The 20,814-nt window shown below is 46.6% G+C and overlaps 1 protein-coding gene across 1 annotated transcript; it reads right to left on the bottom strand.

Annotated features, from left to right (window-relative positions):
• Window positions 1-4,191: 4,191 nt before the first annotated feature.
• On the bottom strand, window positions 4,192-6,843 carry LOC120685117. Its single transcript, XM_039966953.1, has 7 exons — window positions 6,487-6,843; window positions 6,279-6,344; window positions 5,722-6,107; window positions 5,434-5,642; window positions 5,137-5,354; window positions 4,906-5,062; window positions 4,192-4,734 (listed from the first exon to the last, which is right to left on the bottom strand). Exons 1-6 carry the CDS (start codon window positions 6,841-6,843, stop codon window positions 4,913-4,915), a joined length of 1,386 nt encoding a protein of 461 aa, XP_039822887.1. The 3' UTR covers window positions 4,192-4,734; window positions 4,906-4,912.
• Between the last annotated feature and the right edge of the window lie 13,971 nt (window positions 6,844-20,814).

Below are 20,814 nucleotides of genomic sequence, written 5' to 3' on the forward strand. Positions count from 1 at the left end.
CGAAGATGTCGATGATCTTGATCTTGTGGTCTTCGGAGCGTCTTGTTGTGCATCCTTGGCTTCAAGGTCATCACCATTGATTCACCAGCGAGTAGCATGGCTCCAATGGTCTGTCTCCATTGTTCTTGCTTTGCCTAAGGTATCGGGATCGAAGGAGGCTCCCGTGCTTTGTGTCGATGATCAGAGTGGTCTCTTTCTTTGATTATACTTGACTAGAAGCTTCTTGAGTATCCCATGGAGAAGATGGGTGGCATCATGGTTCCTCTAATCTTGTTGCCTCCAGCATTGGTCAACTTCAAATCATCAACTTTTGTGCACAAGGTCCTCCAAATATCTTGCGACATCGTCATCACTTTCTCCATTGTTTGTTGCTGCCTCTTCTTCGTTGAATTCCTTGATCATCCTGCACAGAATATGTACCAAAATTCTACTCCAGGGAAAGCCTTATGAAATTACCTTTTCAACGAGTGGTCATTGATTCCAAACGGACTCCGGATGAAGAAGTTATGGTTGTTTTACTCCGGCACTGCGCTCTGTCCCGAGACATTTCAGAACGCGCAGTGTTGAAAGATTTTACTATAACTCTTCACACCGATCTCCAAAATTCACGATTCTTGATGCGTTGGAAAGAAGGCTTGATGGAGCTTTACAATATATAATTTTCTCTCATGGTACTTCTCTGATCATGGATGAAAATCTCATCACAACAGTAGCACTTTGGGGATGATGATGATCCGATCGTACAATTTTCTTTTTGGGCATGCTTCATACCTATTGCTTGAACAAACAATTCTTTCTAAAAACATCAGTCTTTAAAATCAATTGACACGGTGGCATACCTTATTTATCATCTTTTGTTTTGGGGAGTGGGGACTCGATAGTGTATGCTGGGCCACTAACAAAAGTTAGCACCTACCACTAAAGAGCGGGTCTTCGCGTAGCCATCAACTTGCTTGAGTGAGATTGGACTTGTCAAAGTACGTACGTTGAGAACTTCTCAATCGCTTTGTGTCTAGGGTTTTACCTGCATTCATGGACACAAACAAGAAACATAGGATATATGCAATAATAAAATTAGGGTTAGTCCAAAAAGATAGATAGATCTCCCTAGGGTTCGAGTTGCCGATCCCCGGCAACGGCGCCAGAAAAGCTTGTTGACACTCCTTAGAGCCCCAATTTACGTACCGCAAGCACACGGATCATGGTAGCTTTTCCCTTAGAGTACTCCCCCAAGGTTTATCAATCCGTGGATCGGAAGCGAACTGAATAGGGTTTACCATCTAATCTATCAAACCTATCCTAAACATGAAGCGAAGATTGCATAAAACTGAATACTTGATAGATATGAATGAAGCATAAGTGTTCATCACACCCACAACAGTAGATTAGATAACACAACCAAGGAGCTAGGGCCTATCGTCTCTAGGTACAGTTCTAGTCAAAAAGGTGATCAAAACATAGATTGCATCTCAACTAAAGGTACACGAAATCATCTCTTAGAAAGGCGACTCGCAAGTGTCCTACTTTCACAAGGTCGCTGGTGCGAGGTACGTGTTAATGCCTAAGGTTTCCCAAAGCTTTACCCCAAACGCCCACCAAGTGCTCTTACTCGAAGCTCCTCCTCTTGGTGGCCGCGCAACGACTCCCATGGTACTCGCCATCGATCCTATTCCACATCATGTCGTCGCTAGAATTTTTCCCTCCGCCATGCTGTCACCACACCGGGGTAATCAACCAACTAGCTAAAACATGCTACCTCAACATATCCGCAAGATATAGACTAATCACCACGAATAGATCTAATCTTACTATGAACATATGGATGCATCACATATGAGAAAGAAAGTATGCATTGAAGTAGACCAAAGTCGAGACAACTAGAATAAAGAGTAGATTGATATCACCATCGTGTGTGTACACACTCCGACGAATCTTGGGGATGACTCCCGAACTCCACCATGGCACAACCTCGCAGGGAGGCCATGGCGGCTAGGGGTGGCCTAAGCCATCTTCTAGGTACCTTCGAAGACTTGCGGCGGCCGTCGTCTCCCTCCAGCCTTGGCCCTTGGTTTTCGTCGAGTTCTGGGTGGATTGATCCCCCGAGTTGAATACGGTGCGAGCTATTTATAAGCCGAGGAAGCCACCGGTCGAAGGGGAGGCTGAACCGCCTCGGAAACGGTCTAGGCCGGCCGGCCTACCCTCTTTCGGGACCGCCTCGGTCTCCTCTTTCGCGTGTAGACTCCTCGCATCATCTAGAGTTTATGTCCTTCACGATTGCACCCCTTTGGACGTCGTTATCTTGGAGATATCCTCGAGGAAAGGATAGGATAGGGAATCATTCCTTAAATCTTCATTTGCTTTGCTTAATCCCAAAGTATCTTGATCTCATCTTTGTGGGCTTGGTCCTTTGGGCTCTCTTGGAGGATGGATGTGCATGAATGGGCTTCGAATCAACATGGGCTTTGGTCCTTCCTTTGGGCTTTGGCCTTCGTCTTTCTCCGTGTTAGCGCTCGATCACGGGCCTCGTCGTTTCATGCTCGAAAATAGGCCAAAAACCTGCAAAAACGAAGTTCCTCCAAAATATATGTGCAAATGTGAAAATGACCAATAATTAGGCTGGGGTTAGGACGGTTAGTGATTTTGATATTAAATTCATGCCATTATCAACGATAAACAAGGGATAAAATGGGTACTTAAGGAGCGCCAACATTGGGTAACCCTACGGGGTTCACCCTTGTCCTTAATTAGGACACCCTACTCGTGTGCTCAATTCCTTTGAAGGACTAAGTATGAGCCGAGTACTTTTTAGGATATGTGCCTAACTTGGGTAACCCTACGGGGTTCACCCTTGTCCATAATTAGAACACCCTACTCGTGTGCTCAATTCCTTTGAAGGATTTAGTATGAGCCGAGTAGTTTTTAGGCTACGTGCCTATTTTGGGTAACCCCACGGGGTTCACCCTTGTCCTTAATTAGGACACCTTAGTCGTGTACTCCATTCCTTTGAAGGAGTTAGTATGAGCCGAGTAGTTTTTAGGCTACGTGCCTAACTTGGGTAACCCTACGGGGTTCACCCTTGTCCTTAATTAGGACACCTACTCGTGTGCTAAATTCCTTTGAAGGGTATGAGCCGAGTAGTTTTTAGGCTACGTGCCTAACTTGGGTAACCCTACGGGGTTCACCCTTATCCTTAATTAGGACACCCTAGTAGTGTGCTCAATTCCTTTGAAGGACTTAGTATGAGCCAAGTAGTTTTTAGGCTACGTGCCTATTTTGGGTAACCCCATGAGGTTCACCCTTGTCCTTAATTAGAACACCCTACTCGTGTGCTCAACTCCTTTGAAGGACTTAGTGTGACCCGAGTAGTTTTTAGGCTACGTGCCTAACTTGGATAAACCTATGGGGTTCACCCTTGTCCTTAATTAGGACACCCTACTCGTGTGCTCAATTCCTTTGAAGGACTTAGTATGAGCCGAGTAGTTTTTAGACTACGTGCCTATTTTGGGTAACCCCACGAGGTTCACCCTTGTCCTTAATTAGGACACCCTACTCGTGTGCTCAACTCCTTTGAAGGACTTAGTATGAGCCGAGTAGTTTTTAAGCTACATGCCTAACTTGGGTAACCCCATGGGGTTCACCCTTGTCCTTAATTTGGACATCCTACTCGTGCGTTCAATTCCTTTGAAGGACTCTGATGAGCAGAGTAGTTTTTTAGGCTACGTGCCTAACCTGGGTAACCCCATGGAGTTCACCCTTGTCCTTTATTAGGGCACTCCACTTGCCAGCTCATTGCTTTGAAGGACTCTGGCGAGCCGAGTGGTTCTTTGGCTATACGCCCACATAAGGTAATCCTATGGGATCTTTCCTTCTGCAATTAAGACATTCTACTCGATAGCTCATTCCTCTGAAGGACATAGACGAGCCGACTAGAATTAAGTACCCTGCTCACTACTTTGCCTATCCTTTGCAACTCAAAGGAACAATGACCTAAATAAAGTCGGCAGGAACAAAAGCAATTATGCTTGAACCGGATAAACATCCTACTACTACTACTCCAAAGTGAGTAAGCGCCTTATTGCCACAATCTAGTACACAACGTGCTCAGGCATAAGTACTATTGGCTTGGCGCGATACTGATGTCTAAAGATCCCTACATCTTACATTCATCAAATACGCTAACAGCTCAAAGCATTACGACTAAGTACAAAGCAACATAAATTTGTACATGTCAAAACTCATTTGTGGCACAGATGACCAAATTGTATCTGACATACAGCATGGTACCACATTAAACACTAATGAGTTCAAGACTCTTGCTCTAGGCTGTCGACGATTACATCGGCTACTAGCTTGACCTCCCCTAGGAACTCGTCGAACTTGTCCTCATAGCAGTCTGGACTCATACCATCTCCGAGGGGGGCAAAGTTTGCCTGGGGCTAGTAGGACTTCACCAACCAAGCACATGAGACACGTACTGTCAAATGGTGTCCGAGAGGTACTTCATGATGCTTTGTGGAGCTCTTTGCAGACCCTCTAGCAGGGTCAGCGGTGTTCCAGCATCCTCCTCAGAAGTGTCCACCATGTCGACAACCGCTTGAGCAGCGGCCTTCTTCAGCTCGTCGAGTTCTGGTTGCAAAAGAGATTTTGATTTAGATAGATCCTTGATTTGCTGCATCATCTCAACGAGCTGAACATCGAAGTCTTGTTTCATTTTCTACAGCTTTTCGATCTCATCTGCGCGACGGTACATAAGAAGCTCTAAGTCAGTCATCATATCTTCTTGAATGGCTAACAACTTTTTGAGTTTTGCATGTACATAACAAATCAAATAAGCGCCAGATGCAGCAAAGAAAGCTACCTGACTACTCAACAGCTCGACTACGCGACAAAAGCTAAGTAGCTTACCTCTCTGTTACGTATAGCAGTCTTTATGCTTTGCCAGCTGAGACGTAACCCTCTCTTCGAGAGCTTCCTTCTCCCCCGCGAGTTTGGCACCCTGTTCTCGCAGGAGGCAAACTTCTTGGTTTTCTTGGACCTTAACATTCTCATGCTCGGCCATGTCCTGAACAACAGGCCCGAGTTAGCAACAAACTACTCGATCTGCAAAGATAAGTACTCGAAGATAACGCTACTTACCACCAGAAGCTTCTGGCACTCAGTCATCTGACCTTGTACACGTTTTTGGCATTTCGCCATGTTTTCCTGTACAAATTTAATCTTTTCTGCTGGCAGTGGTGTATTCTGTGCAGGAGCAGTTGAAGCATCTTCTCCCACTGCCAGCGAGGTCATCTCCGCTCCCTTGGGCCCAGCATCCTTGACGATCTGCCCTGCGGGCACTTCTTGGAGTATTGGACCTACTGCGACTTTCCAGATAAACATTTTGGGCAAAAGGAAAAGCGATGCAATCAAAAGGAGATGGCAAGATGGACTTACCTGAGGGATTATCAGTTGCTGGAGCTTGGTTATCCCCTTTGGAAGGGGATTCTGCTGTCTCCTTGATAGGAGAATCCCTAACAAAGGAACTGACCATATCATCGATGGCCTTGGTGTCGGCGAGCGGCATGTCCTTGGGCGCCTCTGCCACAGGCTTGGGAGCTGAAGGTGTAGAATCAGGAGCACCTCCCATCCAAAAGTCCGCTTTGCTGAAGAAAAAGTCAAATTAAGTACCCGACAAGAAGCCAAAGACGAATCAGAACCAAAAATCCATTCAAGAAGACTTACAGGGGCACCCTCTTGATAGGCAGTTTTCCCCTCTTCATCAGCTTCGGGACCGGATGGACCACCATTGTACTCGACGTCGTCGAGACTCCGGTGGTCCCAATCCCTTGCCCTTCCTGGGGGCTGGCATTCTTCTTCTCCCCCGTAGGAACATCCTGCTGGGTGGGGGAAGCTCCTGTACCTCCCAAAGCACGAGAGCCTGGAGTCATTATCTTCTCGGGACCACTCCCCAGAGCAGAAGAATCTGGCGGAATGGTCCTGGTCTCTCTTGACGGGTCCACTAGGTCAGGGGAGACAATTGCTCCCGACCTGGCATCATCCCCAGATGCTGCAACCTTCGGGGTCGTGCTCGCCGGGCTAAAAGAAAAGAAGCAAGCAGCAAAAAGCAACTCGATGAAATACCAGAAGTAATCGACTAAATTGTAAAAACAACAAGACAAGTACCAAGACATACCTATCATCGCCACCCTGGGTGGACGCCTTGCGCTTGCGCACAGTCGTATGCGGCGCCTTCGGGTGCCCGGCCCCTGCATCCTCCCCTGTGCTAGGACTTTGGTTACCTCTGCCTCCACCTCATGTCGTTCCTTCAGTGTCTGCATGGCCAGTTTCCTTATCAGAGTCACTGTCTGTGAAATCATCAATTATAGGGAGATCACCAGTGCGAGGCTTTGGCCTTGCATGCGCACTTGGAAGAAGATGGGAGGGGCGATTAATGCCTGGGAGATGAACATACAGAGCCTTGTCTACTGCATCAAGCACTCGCTGTACTTGATGCAGAGCGTCTTTCTCGGAAATCTCTGCAATCGAATAGCGGGATGGATCACTAGTTCCAAGATACTCAAATCCAGGCTTGACCCGGTACTGTAGCGACTGGATTCTTCGCTTCATCCAGTCCATCACTACAGCCGCTCTGGACATTTTCTCCTTCTTTAAATCCTCAATCCACTTGAGTAGATCTTGGATTTGGCTATCATCCACTGGACCCATATTCCATTCTGGCCTGACGGTCGGGGGTCCAGGGGTAATCTCTAGCAGCGCGGTGTTATGGTTCCCAACGTAAAACCATTTCTGTTTCCGGTCGATCACCTTACTTGACAGCTTATATGAGATGTACACCTTATCCATCCCTTGACGGAGCTGGATACCCGCACCTCCAACCACATCTATTTCTTTGGAGTTGGGCTGAGGTTTCAGGTGGAAGAGACAGCGAAAAAGCTCGAAATGTGGCTCGATGCCCAAGAAAGCTTCGCACAAATGTACGAAGATGGAAATATGCAGGATGGAGTTTGGGAGCAAATGATGCAGTTGAATCCCGTAGTAGTAAAGAAGACCGGAGAAGAAATTGGAGCAAGGGACAGCAAACCCACGCTCAATATAAGGAGAAAAAGCGACGATTTCACTCGTATTTTCATACGGATGACTATGGCCCAGGGCATGACGCCACTGGACCACAGATCATGAATGCAAAAGCCCTTCATTTACAAGGGATTGCAACTGAGTTTCTGTACACTTACTTGGTAACCACCCGTCTTTTAGAGTGGATCCAGCATCTGCGGACTCCCTGTCCTTCCCCTTGATGGATTTCTTCGGTGCCATGCGGAAGGTGACGAGTCGCTTCACGTGCATGCACTCGGTGTTCTACTAGAGGCTCAAGGAAGGCGATGAGCTCAAGAGAAAGAGTGGATCAGGGCGCAAGAGGAAAGCGAACTCTGGAATAGATCTAATCTCGCTAGTGGCAGAGAATGGCGGCCAGTGCAGTGGATAGCTAATGCAGTAAAAAACCCTAATTTACCGAGCACTTAAATAGACAGTAGCGGTGGCAACATGGTAAATACCAAGAAGTCCAAGGGACATTTTTTTCCCTGCGGTAATTTAGGACTTTCTGAAATCCGTTTAACCATTTTTTTGGGATTACATTCCGAAAAAAGAGGATACACAGATACTAATTCCTAAAACTACCCGATTTCACAATCAGGTTGGATTACATGACATACATCGTCCATTGGCCATTACAAAGCTTCAAAGCATGTTATTCCCAGATGGGAATAAACATATTTACGTCCTAGGAGAAAAATTTCAAGTGTAAGAAGACACACATCGGTATGAGCATTACAAGTCCTCTTCTTGCATCTTGAAATGGAATTTCTCTTTCTCTCTGGATATATTACAACAAGGAATTGTCTCCCAACCGGAGATGCCATTTCTTGGGAACTTCCATGGCGGAATATCCAAGAGTATGACACAGCCAGACCACTGATATCCTTGAAGCTCCTCCCACCTTTATAATCATAGGGACAAGACGCCCAGGATGGCTAAGATGGAAGTTGCATGGAAGATAGTCTAGCCCAAACTATCCTTGTTGCTCGCAAGTACTCTTCTAGCACCAGTTGCTAGGGAGAAACTACTCCTATCAGGAGGACGAGAGCTACTCAGAAGGAAACACCAATTGTCAGACCCGGGGCAGCGGGACTGCTTATAGGCATAGAATGTTCTAGAGTAAGGGATAGCTCATGGATGTATCTTACCTCTCTTGTAACTACCCGAATAGGCGTAGAACTACCTGCAGTATAAAGGAAACTACCCGATTGTGTTGTAATAGGATTCCAACTGTACTCGGCTAGGACTTTACGTGTAACCCTGTCCCCCCGGATATATAAGGGCGGGCAGGGACACCCTCAAAACAATCAACACCTAAGGCAATACAAACAACCACACAGGACGTAGGGTATTACGCAACTCGCGGCCCGAACCTGTCTAAATCTTTGTGTTCCTTGCACCATCGAGTTCCAGAGCAGTCGATCCCTATCGGATTGTTATTCCGTCTAATATACCAGGGGTGTACCCGGCGGTAGAGTTTTAGGATGGGGATCTCAGGACCAAGACCTCGATGGTAACACGAAGACGCTGGGACTTAGACAGGTTCGGGCCATGGTGAGCGTAATACCCTACGTCCTATGTTCGGGGTTGTACTAGGGTTTGCAGGATGCTGTGAAAAGTGGAGAGAGTCTATGGGTAGGCCTACGTCTCCTTTATATAGACCAGGAGGCATAGGGGTACAAGGAATGATATATTCGGGTTGTTTTACAAGGAAGGAGGTCGGTTAAGATCCCTACATATCCGGGTCTCTAGTTAGAGCCTCTCATTCTGATCCTCTGAGAATCCTTTCCACGCACGGCCGAGTCCCGCACGCCGAGTAGTTGTAGCCGAGTCACCGAGCAGGGTAGTCTCCCGGGTTCGGGGACCCCACTCGGCAGGGAGGTACATAGATCTACCTCCGTCAAACCCCCGAGCGTCGGAGGATTGAGTCAAACTTTGTGGTACTTGAGCGAAGTCTTTCGGTGCTCATGACGATTACCCACCGTTTCTTGCTGGTACAGAACAGGATGCGCCCCTGGACGCACTCGTTGGGTGTAGCCCCCGAGCCTTGGAAGGTTTTAGAGAAGCTTTTCGAGGGTCAAAGAAATGATCTTTAACTCATCTGCCTGGATACCTGGATATCCAATCAATGTTATCCGACCACCCTGAGGCTGCCGCAATGATCGAACCTGACTTGATAATCCTGACTCCGAGGCCATAGATTAAGTCTCTGAGACTTCCCAAGTTAGCCAAACATGCAGGCCCTGAAGCCTTAGCTGCATCACGGGGACTCACTAAGTCGTTAGCGGCGCCCAACATACAAGCAGGGTTGCTGGCGGAGTCACGGAGACACGCCGAGTTGTCACGGCATCCAGGCCTTGAGGCCTTGGCTGGGTCACGGAGACATGCTGGGTCATTTGCAGCGCCCAGCCCCCGAGCAGGGTCACTAGCGGAGTCACGGAGACATGCCGAGTTGCCACGGCATCCAGGCCCTGAGGCCCTGGCTGGGTCACAGAGACACACCGGGTCATTTGTGGGAATATTCGAAGCATATTCGCGTTGGAGTTAAAATCCAACCGTTATTCACCGCGCGGATCTGTCGCGACTGACAGCGGAGCGGGGTTGTCAGAGGCAACGGTAAAAAGGGAAGTTACAGTTTATCCCGCCTTCTCCGCCACGAGATCGCCGCCCCAACGAAATCTGGCCGTTAATTTTGGATCTGCCCATTGTAAGGCCCTTGGTATTTTAACGGGGGAGGCGGTGCGGAGTAGCCACCCTGTTCCCGAGCACTCAAGAGCTTTCTGCCGCCTTAGCCAACTCGGCAAGTCTCCAGAGCTCTCGGCCTTCTTCTTCCTTGCGATTTCCTCTTCTCGCCTACGTTCCACCACCATTGCCATGGCCGCCTCGCCTGCTGCATCCGGATCTTCAGCTTCAGGGAGCTCCGGAGGGGCCCCGCCGCCATCATCGTCGTGGCAGAAGTGCTCGCTCTAGGAGAGCGACATCCAAGACCTCGTCGAGCGCGGCCTCCTCCCAGAGAAGCAGATCTCCGGGTGGCGGTGCTGCTATAGGGAGGAATTCCCATCGGAGGACACGAACCAGGCGGTCGTGTTCAAATCCTTCTATGAGAAGGGCTTCGCGGTGCCCGCAGGGCCGTTTTTCCTCGGGCTTCTCCATTTCTACGGGCTCAAGGTAACTCATCTCAAGCCCAATTCGATTGCTCAAATTGTGATCTTTATCCACCTCTGCGAGGGGTACTTGGGGATTGCTCCCCACTTCAATCTATGCCGGGCTCTATTCCACATCAAGGGGTACCCATCGAACGCTCGCCGGAACGTTGTGGGCGGGGCCGCCTTCTCCCTGCGCCAGGGGAGCGTCTACCCCAACTTCGAGCTCCGTGACACCAACAAAGGGTGGGTGCGGGAATGGTTCGTGGTGGTGAACCCGGCGCCTTGTCTCCCGGCACGCTCTAGCCACGCGCCGGAGTACAATGCGTGCTGGGAGGAGCCGCCGACGACCGAGGAGATGGCGCAAGTGGAGCACCTCCTCGAAGAGATCGCCGACCTATCAGCACAAGGTCTGACGGGGGCCGCGGTGGCCATCTCCTTTTGCAGGCGGCTCACGCAACTGATCCAGGAGAGGGTCCATGTTGACGCTCCTTAGCGCCCCAATTTATATACCGCAAGCGCACGGGATCGTGTAGCTTTTCCCTTAGAGTATTCCACCAAGTTTTATAAATCCACGGAACAAAAGATACAAGAAACAATCTACTAACATGCATACATTGTAGTTCAAGCCAGATGTAGTGAAGCAAGACAGATGTGAATCTCAATGAAAAGCATCTTTAAACCCAAAATCTCCAATGCGATCCTTCGATACCCCATCTACTAAAGCAACGCCCTGTCATGACGCCCCCCTTTGGACGAAAGCACCCTGAAGCAAGTCGAACCCCCTTTGGTAGTTCCGCCATGAACCTCTAGCCACCATGACTACAAGATCATGCTAAGCGATCTATCTCGATAATAGATCTAGGATGAAGCAAATCCAAAGAAAAGAACGAAATCAAAAGAGAGAACATGGTCGCTAAAAATTCGGAATCACAAGTAACTTCACCATGAATGATTGTACATCACAAGATCACAACCGGGGCCCTACCTTGATCTTGATGAACCTAGCTCCAGAACTCCGACATGGTCTTCCTTGCAAGGTTCCCACGTCGGCTAGGGAAGCCCCTAGACAACTAGCACGACCCTTGGCTCTCCGAGAGGTGTCCCTCTATCTTCTCTGCTCCTTGGCGTCGTCTCCCCAAATGATCTTCTGCGTGAGCCTGGGGAAGGGGTCAGGAAACCCTAGGTCGAAGGGGAGGCCAAGACTCCCTGAAAAGGGCCTGGGCCTGTCGGCTCAATGGGCCCTGGCCGGCCGGCCTAGCCCATTTTCTCGCCGCCTCGCATCCTCCTTTCTCCCCAAGTTTTCTGGACTCTTCTGGAGTTTATACCTTTTGCTATTGCACCCCATTGGACGTCGTTATCTTCGAGATTTCTTCGAGGGAAAGGATAGGACGGAGAATCCTTCCTTAAATCTCTATTTGCTTTGCTTAGCCCCAAAGTATCTCGATCTCATCTTGTCGGCTTTGTCCTTTGGGCTTCATTGGAGGATGGATATGCATGAACGGGCTTCTAGTTGTCATGGCCTTTGGTCCTTTGTTTGGGCTTTGGCCTTCGTCTTTCTTCGTGTTATTGCGTGATCATGGGTCTCATCATTTCATGTTCCAAAATTGGTCAAAAACCTGCAAAAATGAAGTACCTCCAAAATATATGTGCAAATGTGAAAACGACCAATAATCGGGCCGAGGTTAGGATGGTTAGTGATTTTGATATTAAATTCATGCCATTATCAAATTTAAACAGGGGATAAAATGGATACTTAAGGAGTGCCAACATTCCCCCCATGCTTAAACCTTGCTCGTCCTCGAGTAAGTCTTTGATAAAAATCAGTATTGCCTTTCGGTGTCCAATCCCTGCACTTGATCATACACGAGAAAACACAATGCTCCCAAAAATATTTTGCAGTTAATAGTTCAAGTTGTAACTAGCTTTTTCAATGTGGAAGGTAGATAAAAGTTAAATGCTTCACCACAATTATTAAACACATGCTCTCAAAATTAAACAAGTCTCAGAATTAAGAAAGTAAGTTCCATAAATAATGCTAAACCAAGATCAATAATTTAAACCTCATTTCAATTTGCTCATGGAAACTCTCAGCTCATCTTGTCTCTCAAACTTGCTAGGACTTTCTCCTTTATTTCTCTCATATATATGTGTGAGGCTTTATCTGGAGCTCTGGAAAGGTTAGTCCTAACAAAAGATATTATAATCAAGATATTATCAAAACAAGAAATACTTCTTATGGATTTTCCGAGACTCATCAAAAAGACCATTGGAAAATAATTTATTTGTGGAGAGGGAGAGAATGGAACACACACTTTAGATGGTGGACATGTGCAAATGGCAACGGTTGATCCCAAGGCACAACTGAAGTCCTTGTTATCGGATTGCACATGGTTGGAATAATTGAGTATAGAATAATCTTCGAAGTACATGGGGTTTAATGAAGCAAACGGAACCGAGGAGCTTTTCATCATCATTTTTTTTCTTTTCTTTCTTTTTGCTCCTCAGAACCGTTGGCAACATAATGCACTTACTCCACCTCCCCCCCATGCTTGAACGTTTGCTTGTCCTCAAGAAATGAAGTGATGATAATCTGATGGAGTGAGTGCACAAAACTCGTATCAATTCTCTGGACTCAACTTTGGAATTCAATGAGGCATCTCCTCGTAAAAGATTGAAGCAAACAGAGGAGGAAAAGCCCAGGCCGGCCGGCCTAGGGGTGTTGGGCTGCCCGGCCTACTACCTGTAGGCCGCCACTTCTTCAGATTTTTCTGCTGTGAACTCTTTGATGCTTCCCAAGCTTATGTTTTACTGAATTTTGCTCTTGATTCCATTGTTTTGCTGTCGAAATAATAATATATACTCAATATATAGGTTGTGGTCAAGGAGGTGTTTCACAAAGAGATGTTTTTGGTTAAGGGTGGATATCCAGCGAGGTTTGCGATGTTCCCGGTGTAGAAACTCACAATGCATGGATAGAATGGTTAGCAAAAGAGAGGTACACAAAAATACGGAATGGTCAGCTTCTTAGTCACGTACCAAAGAAGATATTTGTTGAATTAATTCACCATAAAATAATTCTTGCTCTATGGTTTGTCCTGATATAACATTTAGGCTTTTAGAAGGGTAGAGCAATTGCAAAAGGTATCATTGACAAGGTTAGCTCAAAATTAAATCCAAATTAAATTTTCTTTGACAAGCTTAAGTAAGATAGCAAGAATAGAAAGATGTGGGTCTTAATTTATCATAACCTCCACAATTGAATTAGCCGGCATTTAATTAATTTTTCAGATCATGTTAAGGAGAGCATTAGTTTAAACATGCATAAACCAAGCACAAAAAAGTAGACAAGGCGGCAACGATCATCATATTTTAACATGGCACAAACTTTCTATCATCATTACTAACCATAACATTAAAGTAGGGGTGATGCATTTATTTATCATGGTGATGAAAGCAAAAGAAAGCAAATTGCACACATGCTGAAAATAAAAAAATTAAAACAGAAAATTGCTATGCACACACAAGCTTGCACACATGCTGAAAATAAATGAAAAGAATTAGAAAAATCCAAACCACACATGCGAGCATTTTATTCATGGTCTTGTCGTCGATCACTCTTCTTGATTGCCTCTTGCATTGTATCCTTGGTCATAATATTGTTGAAATGCTCCTCCATCAAATTGTTCCGGTGGCGCTAGGCCTAGAAGTCTCATTTGATATGCAATTCCCGCGGTTCCATCTTCTAGTTGGCTTGTGTGCCTCTGGATTGCGTCTATGTCTTCCATGTTTCTTCTTGCATAGGCACCCATGATTCTCATTCCTTGTTCTGGTTGAGGGAAGTCAAAAAATTGTGCTCCAAATGACAGTTCGGGCATCTCTCCTTGGTATGATGGGGGTGGGTAACCATAGTTGCTAAATGGTGGGAGCGCTGGGTACATCGGTGGAGGCGCCACCATACCATGCCCCCATGCTTGATCTTGGTTTCCTTCTCATTGACTCGTCCATTCTTGCGGGTGTCCTTGTCCACTTGATGCACCTTGAAATTCATTCCTCTAATCAGGGGAACTTGGTGGTGGAAACTTTACTTCTAAATTTTCTTGTTGTGCCGACGCCGATGTTCCTTCAATCAACCTTCCTCTTTTTGTTTTCTTCACCTTTGCTCCAATGTTTTCAACTAGCCAATCGGTCCTTCCTCTTGCGAATAATTTAAGCCTTTGATCGGGGAGGGAAATATCCATCTCGGAAATAGTGAATCCCTTCTTTTCATCCCCTCCGATATAATGGCCTTGCCTCAAATGTTCAATCCCTATATCTCTTCCCGGGACATAATATTTTTGGATCACCGCTAAACCCGGATTCATGGCTCGGGCTATTAGTGTAAGATAACACCCCTAACCAACTTCTCCTGTGCCAGATGATGCTTCACAAATCCATCTTTCAACCATAATGTAGGTGGGATCAATCACTTGCTTTTTCACCAATACTGCATACATCCAATTCAATTCTTGGTCGGTGACCTTTGATTCTCTCATCCTCCCGAGAATTCTTTTGCTCACCCAAGAGTGGAATATTTGGAGGATCACATTACTTATATTCTTCCTTTGGCGATTGACATCTTTTGCTATCTTCGTTCAAAACTCATCGAGCTCTCCATCTTCGACTTCCACCATTTCATTTGCATTGCTTTTGAACCCGACCAAACTCCCTATTTCTCCATAAGTGATGACTTTTTCTTCATTCTTGAGCCGAAATTTTAGACATGGCACTTCTTCATCATCCACCACCTCTGTTATTTTCTCTAGTGTCATGAACATCTCCAAAGCTACTTCTTCTTGCATGTCTACCATAACACCGTCGGAAAATAACTTCCAACCGATGTTATCGAAGAGCTTGTAGATGTCATGATGGAATCCCAACTTCTCCAATGCTTCATCATCAAAATCATAGTTTGCTCGCAGCCTTCCCTTCATGAACTTGAGCCTTTCTTCTTCTTCCATTGACAAGATGGTAAACCCATATTCGGAATGCTTAGGCTTGTATGGCGGTGGTGCGGATGACCTTGTCGAACGCCGTGGAGGAGGTGGCATCCCTTCGGTGAATCTCATGGAGGAGCTTCTTGGGTCTCTCATCCCACCAAGGAGCAACATGTCGCTCCTCGGTGCGGGGTTGTCTTCCTCCATGATCCGCGGAGACCCGGAGACCGAGTACCTCCGCGAAGAACTTGCCGATGCGTCGGGTGTTGATGAATGCGTCCTTCTCCTCTCGGTGATGAACTTCATGAAGCCACTCATGGTAACTCTTTGCTGCACACACTCAAAAATAAACACACCGGGGGTTTCTTGCCGGTGGGAGAACAATATATCAAAGAGTGGAGCAAACTAGGATTTGTGGTGAATTTTCTAAGATTTTTGGAGTTGATTTTGGTGGACGAATTTTTCAGAGCTCTAGCTTATGTTTCTGGGTGAAGAACTTGAAGAACACAAATAAGGAATTGAGTGAGGAGCATACCTGTGAAAGGGTAGCACCAGGGGACTTAAAAAGAGGTTAGGCCGGCCGGCCTAGGGCCATGGGGCCGGCCGGCCTAGGGTGTTCCTGGCCCTCCTCCACTTCATCTTTCTCTGGTGACTTCCTGGCGCAATTTCTTGCCTCTGTCCAGTACATCTTTTATGCTTTGCACCGTCCAAAACCCGTGCACCACTCCTTCCTTGTCCTTGTTGTCCACTTGCAACATTGTTTCTTCACTTTGTGTCATTCACTTTGTCCCATACTTCATCATTCCCGTGCTTGGCTGCTCCCTTCTTTGGATCATTTGCATGTGGTGGTAGGTAGAGAGCACAATTCCTTCCTGTGAACTCACTTTGATCAATAGATGTTAATCAAGCACATAAACCCTCTCCAAATCATGCTTATATGTTGAATCCTCCTCTAACTTTAAAATTTCAGAATTAACTCAAAGCATGCAATGAGCTTAAATGAATAATCAGAGGGGAATCAAAACATCTTTACATTTGTAAGTCGAAAAATATTTTCTGACAACATTAATTTCGGTTGCACCGGAACCATTCACTTTCATGAATTGATAGCAAACAATCTCGAATTCAACCGTGGGTCTTGGGTTTAGGTTCTAATTTTTGCCAAAATGAGAGAGAAATTTTTGAAAAAGGGAACAATTAAAGTTAGGAAAATTCTAGTCCTATGAAACTAAAAATTCTCTCTATGTTTGAGCGAACCTACACATCAAGAATTTAAATAATATAATCATAGCGCGGCTCTACTCTTGTCTTTTATCTCAACTTGGTCCGGCCGTCATGGAGAGGACGGTCGCCAAAAATAGGTATAGAATTTTGGATGTGGCTTTCTTAAGAAGAGGCAAATAAATCATGGGATGGCTCATGTCATTGGTTTAAAATAAGAAACAACATCGAAATGACTGAGCGAATAAAATCCAAATCGAATTGTTCGACCGAACGACCAATTGTTCAAAAGTTTATCATGTTCTTGCGCAGCAAAATTCTCGACACACTTACCCAAATCTCTCACGGGTTGTCCTCCCGGCAGCTTATTCTTGACTCAACGAACGGGTTGAACTTCCGGCAGCTTTATTCTTGACTCGACGAACGGGTTGCCTCCCGCAAAGCGCTTCGTTTATAGTCTATAGCTAGACTTTCTTCTTCATCACTACGGACCAACGCTCGGTGATGGTGCTGCAGTCTTGGGTACCCACTTCTGCACAATCCTTGGTGCGGGTTTGTCTTCCAGGTTAGTCATCTTTTTGGTCTTCACAGGCGTGCTTCTAGCTTTTATCTTGATGGGTGCAGCGATCTTCTTTGTCGCGATGGACGTGATGACTTCTTCCTCCTTCGCTTCCTTCTTGTTCGGCTCCTCTTCTTTCTTCAGCTTCTCCTCTGTGACACGGTGGTGAGGCGAAACATATTTGACATTGATCATGTTGCATACCTCGAGGCGTGGACGAAACTTGAATTCGCTTGTGGTGCCATTGATGTCGAACTTGATCTCCCCCTTGCCAACGTTGATGTTTGCCCTTGCGGTCTTGAGGAAAGGCCTCCCAAGTATGAGAGGCGCCTTGCTCCCTTCTCCCATATCTAGAATCACAAAGTCAACAGGGACTAAGTGTTCTCCAATCTTCACGGGCACGTCTTTGGCGATTCCCAAAGAATAGCGAACGGAATTGTCCGCTAACTCTAGGCACATGGCAGTGGGTTCCGGCTCCGGTAAGCTTAGCTTCTCGAACACGTTCTTTGGCATGACGCTCACACTTGCGCCGAGATCACAAAGTGCTCTTTCGAACATAAGAGATCCAATGGAACACGGGATGGTAGGACATCTGGGGTCCCTCTTCTTCTCAGGAGCTTCATTAGCGATTGCCGCGCTACACTCCTCGGTTAGCTTGACGGTGTTTGGCGGTATCTCGCGCTTGTTTCCCATGATGTGTTTGAAGTAGCGAGAATATGTTGGAACTTGTAGAACGTCCAAGAGCGGCATGTTGATGCTCAACCTGCGTACCATGTCAATAACTTTGTTGAATTGCTCATCTTCATGTTTACCTTTGCGGTATCGTGGCCTTAGTGGTAGAATCTTGGTGTCTATATCATCTATTTCAAACTCCGGCTCTTCGGTGACTATCTCTGGCATAGGAGTAGGTGCCTTCTCCTTGATGATGGTCTCCACTTCAACTCTTGGCTTAGGCTTCCTTGCTCCCACCGCATGTTTGGGTTCTTCGGTCTCCTTTCCCGAGTGAGTTTGAATTGCCTTTGCCGTCTCCGGACCTTGAGGTTGCCCGGGCAATTTTCCTTCATTGCTAGATAAGCGTCCAGCGAGCTGGGCTACTTGCATTTCTAGCATCTTCATCATGTTGAGTACTTAAAGGTTAAAGCTCCCGACCTCCGTCACCTTGCCATAATGTTCTCCAAGATCTTATCCATAGCCTTGAACTTGGTGACAGTATCCTTGTTGATCTTGCCTTGCTCCTCCATGAACTCCTTCAATTGTATACGAAGAGGCACCGAGTTTTGAATGGAAGAGCTTGCATTAGATTGAGGTCTACCATGCCCGTAGCGGAAGTTGGGTTGCGGGATCCATTCTCCCTTCTTCATGTAGTCGAGCATCTTGGCTTCCTCCGGGCAATTCTTTTGGACATGGTCGTACTCTCCACATTCTTCACATGTAGACCTTGCTTTGGCCGCCTTCAAATCAATAGCTTGGGCTTCTCTCTTTTCCACTTCCATCTTCTCCAACCTTCTCATGAGCGAGTCAATCTTCCCTTCTAGCACTTCTTCACGTTCCACTTGCAATACACTCTTCGCGGCGCCCACGGCTTGGAGTGGTTGTAGGTGCCCCGATGATGCCCATGCGTCATTGTCCGCCATCTTCTTGAATAGCTTGAAAACTTGAGTCAGCGTGAGCTCAATGATCGATCCTCCTGCCGATGCGTCAATAATCCCCCTTGATGCAGTAGTGAGGCCTTGATAGAACTTCTGGACCACACCTTGCCTTGAGAACTTGTGATGAGGTACGACACGGATGTAGTCGTTGAAGCGCTCATAGGCTTCCGCAATAGTCTCTGTCGGGGCTTGCGCAAATGTAGCAATCTTGTTGCACAAAATTTGGGTCTTGCCCGGCGAGTAGAACTCCATCATGAACTCCTTCATCAAGGACTCCCAATTTTGCACCGTGTGTGCCGGTAGAGAATGAAACCATTGCAGCGCTCTCCCAAGTAGAGAGAACGGAAAGAGCATTGCTCTCATTTGATCTTGAGTCATCCCTTGCATGTCGAAGGTGCGGCATAGTTGGAGGAACGCTTGAAGATGTAGATTAGCGTCTTCTTTTCCAGTGAAGGGCGAGCTTTGCACCATCCTTATGATTGAAGTCTTGATCTCGAATGGAACTCCGATGTTGTCGAGATTTTGGATCGGCAAGTCCCGAATGTCTGGAGGGCATAGCTCTCCGATCGTACGCTCCTGCTCCGGTAGCGCTATCCCTCGGTGAAGTGGCCCCTCCTTTGGACTTGTTGGTGGAGTCACTTGAGGTGAAGACAATGAACCGGCGACTTCTTTTGGATCTACTAGTTCCAGCTTCCTTGATCGTGCTTCTCGTGTCCTTTGCCTGTAAATTTTTTCTGGATCATCCACAAAATTTTTGGGTTTGTTGGAGAGGCTCCCATCCATCTCCTATTAGGGGTTAGTGAAAAGAAAAATATATACGATATCTAAAAGATGAATATACAAGATCTAAAACATAAAAAAAATAAAGCAAACTCTAGATTAGATTGATTTTCGTGGAATAGATCCGTTTTTTAAGTTTTTTTTAGTTAGCACAAAAAATAAGAGATCTAAAAAAATAAAAAAAAATCAAGAAAAAGAAATATTTACGAATGCAAGATTGGATCTTAAATCGATGGTTCCCCGGCAATGGTGCCAGAAAAGCTTGTTGACGCTCCTTAGCGCCCCAATTTATATACCGCAAGCGCATGGGATCGTGTAGCTTTTCCCTTAGAGTATTCCCCCAAGGTTTATCAATCCACGGAACCAAAGATACAAGAACCAATCTACTAACATAGAGAATCCTTTGTGTTGAGGTGGTGTAAAACGAATCTAATCTACTAAAAACAACAAACACCGAAGGTAGCAAGAGAAAGTTAGAGATAACCAATCTAGATCACCTAGATCATGCATATGTTGTAGTTCAAGCTAGATGTAGTGAAGCAAGACAGATGTGAATCTCAATGAAAAGCATCTTTAAACCCAAAATCTCCAATCCGATCCTTCGATACCCCATCTACTAAAGCAACGCCCTGTCACGACGCCCCCCTTTGGACGAAAGCACCCTGAAGCAAGTCGAACCCCCTTTGGTAGTTTCGCCATGAACCTCTAGCCACCATGACTACAAGATCATGCTAAGAGATCTATCTCGATAATAGATCTAGGATGAAGCAAACCCAAAGAAAAGAACGAAATCGAAAGAGAGAACATGGTCGCTAAAAATTCGGAATCACAAGTAACTTCACCATGAATGATTGTACATCACAAGATCACAACCGGGGCCCTACCTTGATTTTGATGAACCTAGCTCTAGAACAACGACATGGTCTTCCTTGCAAGGTTCCCACGTCGGCTAGGGAAGCCCCTAGACAACTAGCACGACCCTCGGCTCTCCGAGAGGTGTCCCTCTATCTTCTCTGCTCCTTGGCGTCGTCTCCCCAAATGATCTTCTGCGTGAGCCTGGGGGAGGGGTCTTTAAATAGCCTCAGGAAACCCTAGGTCGAAGGGGAGGCCGAGACTCCCTGAAAAGGGCCTGGGCCTGCCGGCTCAATGGGCCCTAGCCAGCCGGCCTGGCCCATTTTCTCGCCGCCTCGCGTCCTCCTTTCTCCCCAAGTTTTCTGGAGTCTTCTGGAGTTTATACCTTTCACGATTGCACCCCGTTGGACATTGTTATCTTCGAGATTTCTTCGAGGGAAAGGATTGGACGGAGAATCCTTCCTTAAATCTCTATTTGCTTTGCTTAGCCCCGAAGTATCTCGATCTGATCTTGTGGACTTTGTCCTTTGGGCTTCATT

Source organism: Panicum virgatum, chromosome 8N, assembly GCF_016808335.1.
Source record: "Panicum virgatum strain AP13 chromosome 8N, P.virgatum_v5, whole genome shotgun sequence".
NCBI classification, from domain to species: Eukaryota; Viridiplantae; Streptophyta; class Magnoliopsida; order Poales; family Poaceae; genus Panicum; species Panicum virgatum.

Bases quoted from the DNA above. Each gene is read 5' to 3' on its own strand.
- LOC120685117 (XM_039966953.1), bottom strand. From the start codon at position 6,843: ATGGATAAGGTGTACATCTCATATAAGCTGTCAAGTAAGGTGATCGAC. The intron at 5,643-5,721 runs GTAAGTCTTCTT...CTTTTTCTTCAG, and splicing joins CCTATCAAGAGGGTGCCCCT to CAAAGCGGACTTTTGGATGG. The intron at 5,063-5,136 runs GTAAGTAGCGTT...CCTGTTGTTCAG, and splicing joins AGTGCCAGAAGCTTCTGGTG to GACATGGCCGAGCATGAGAA.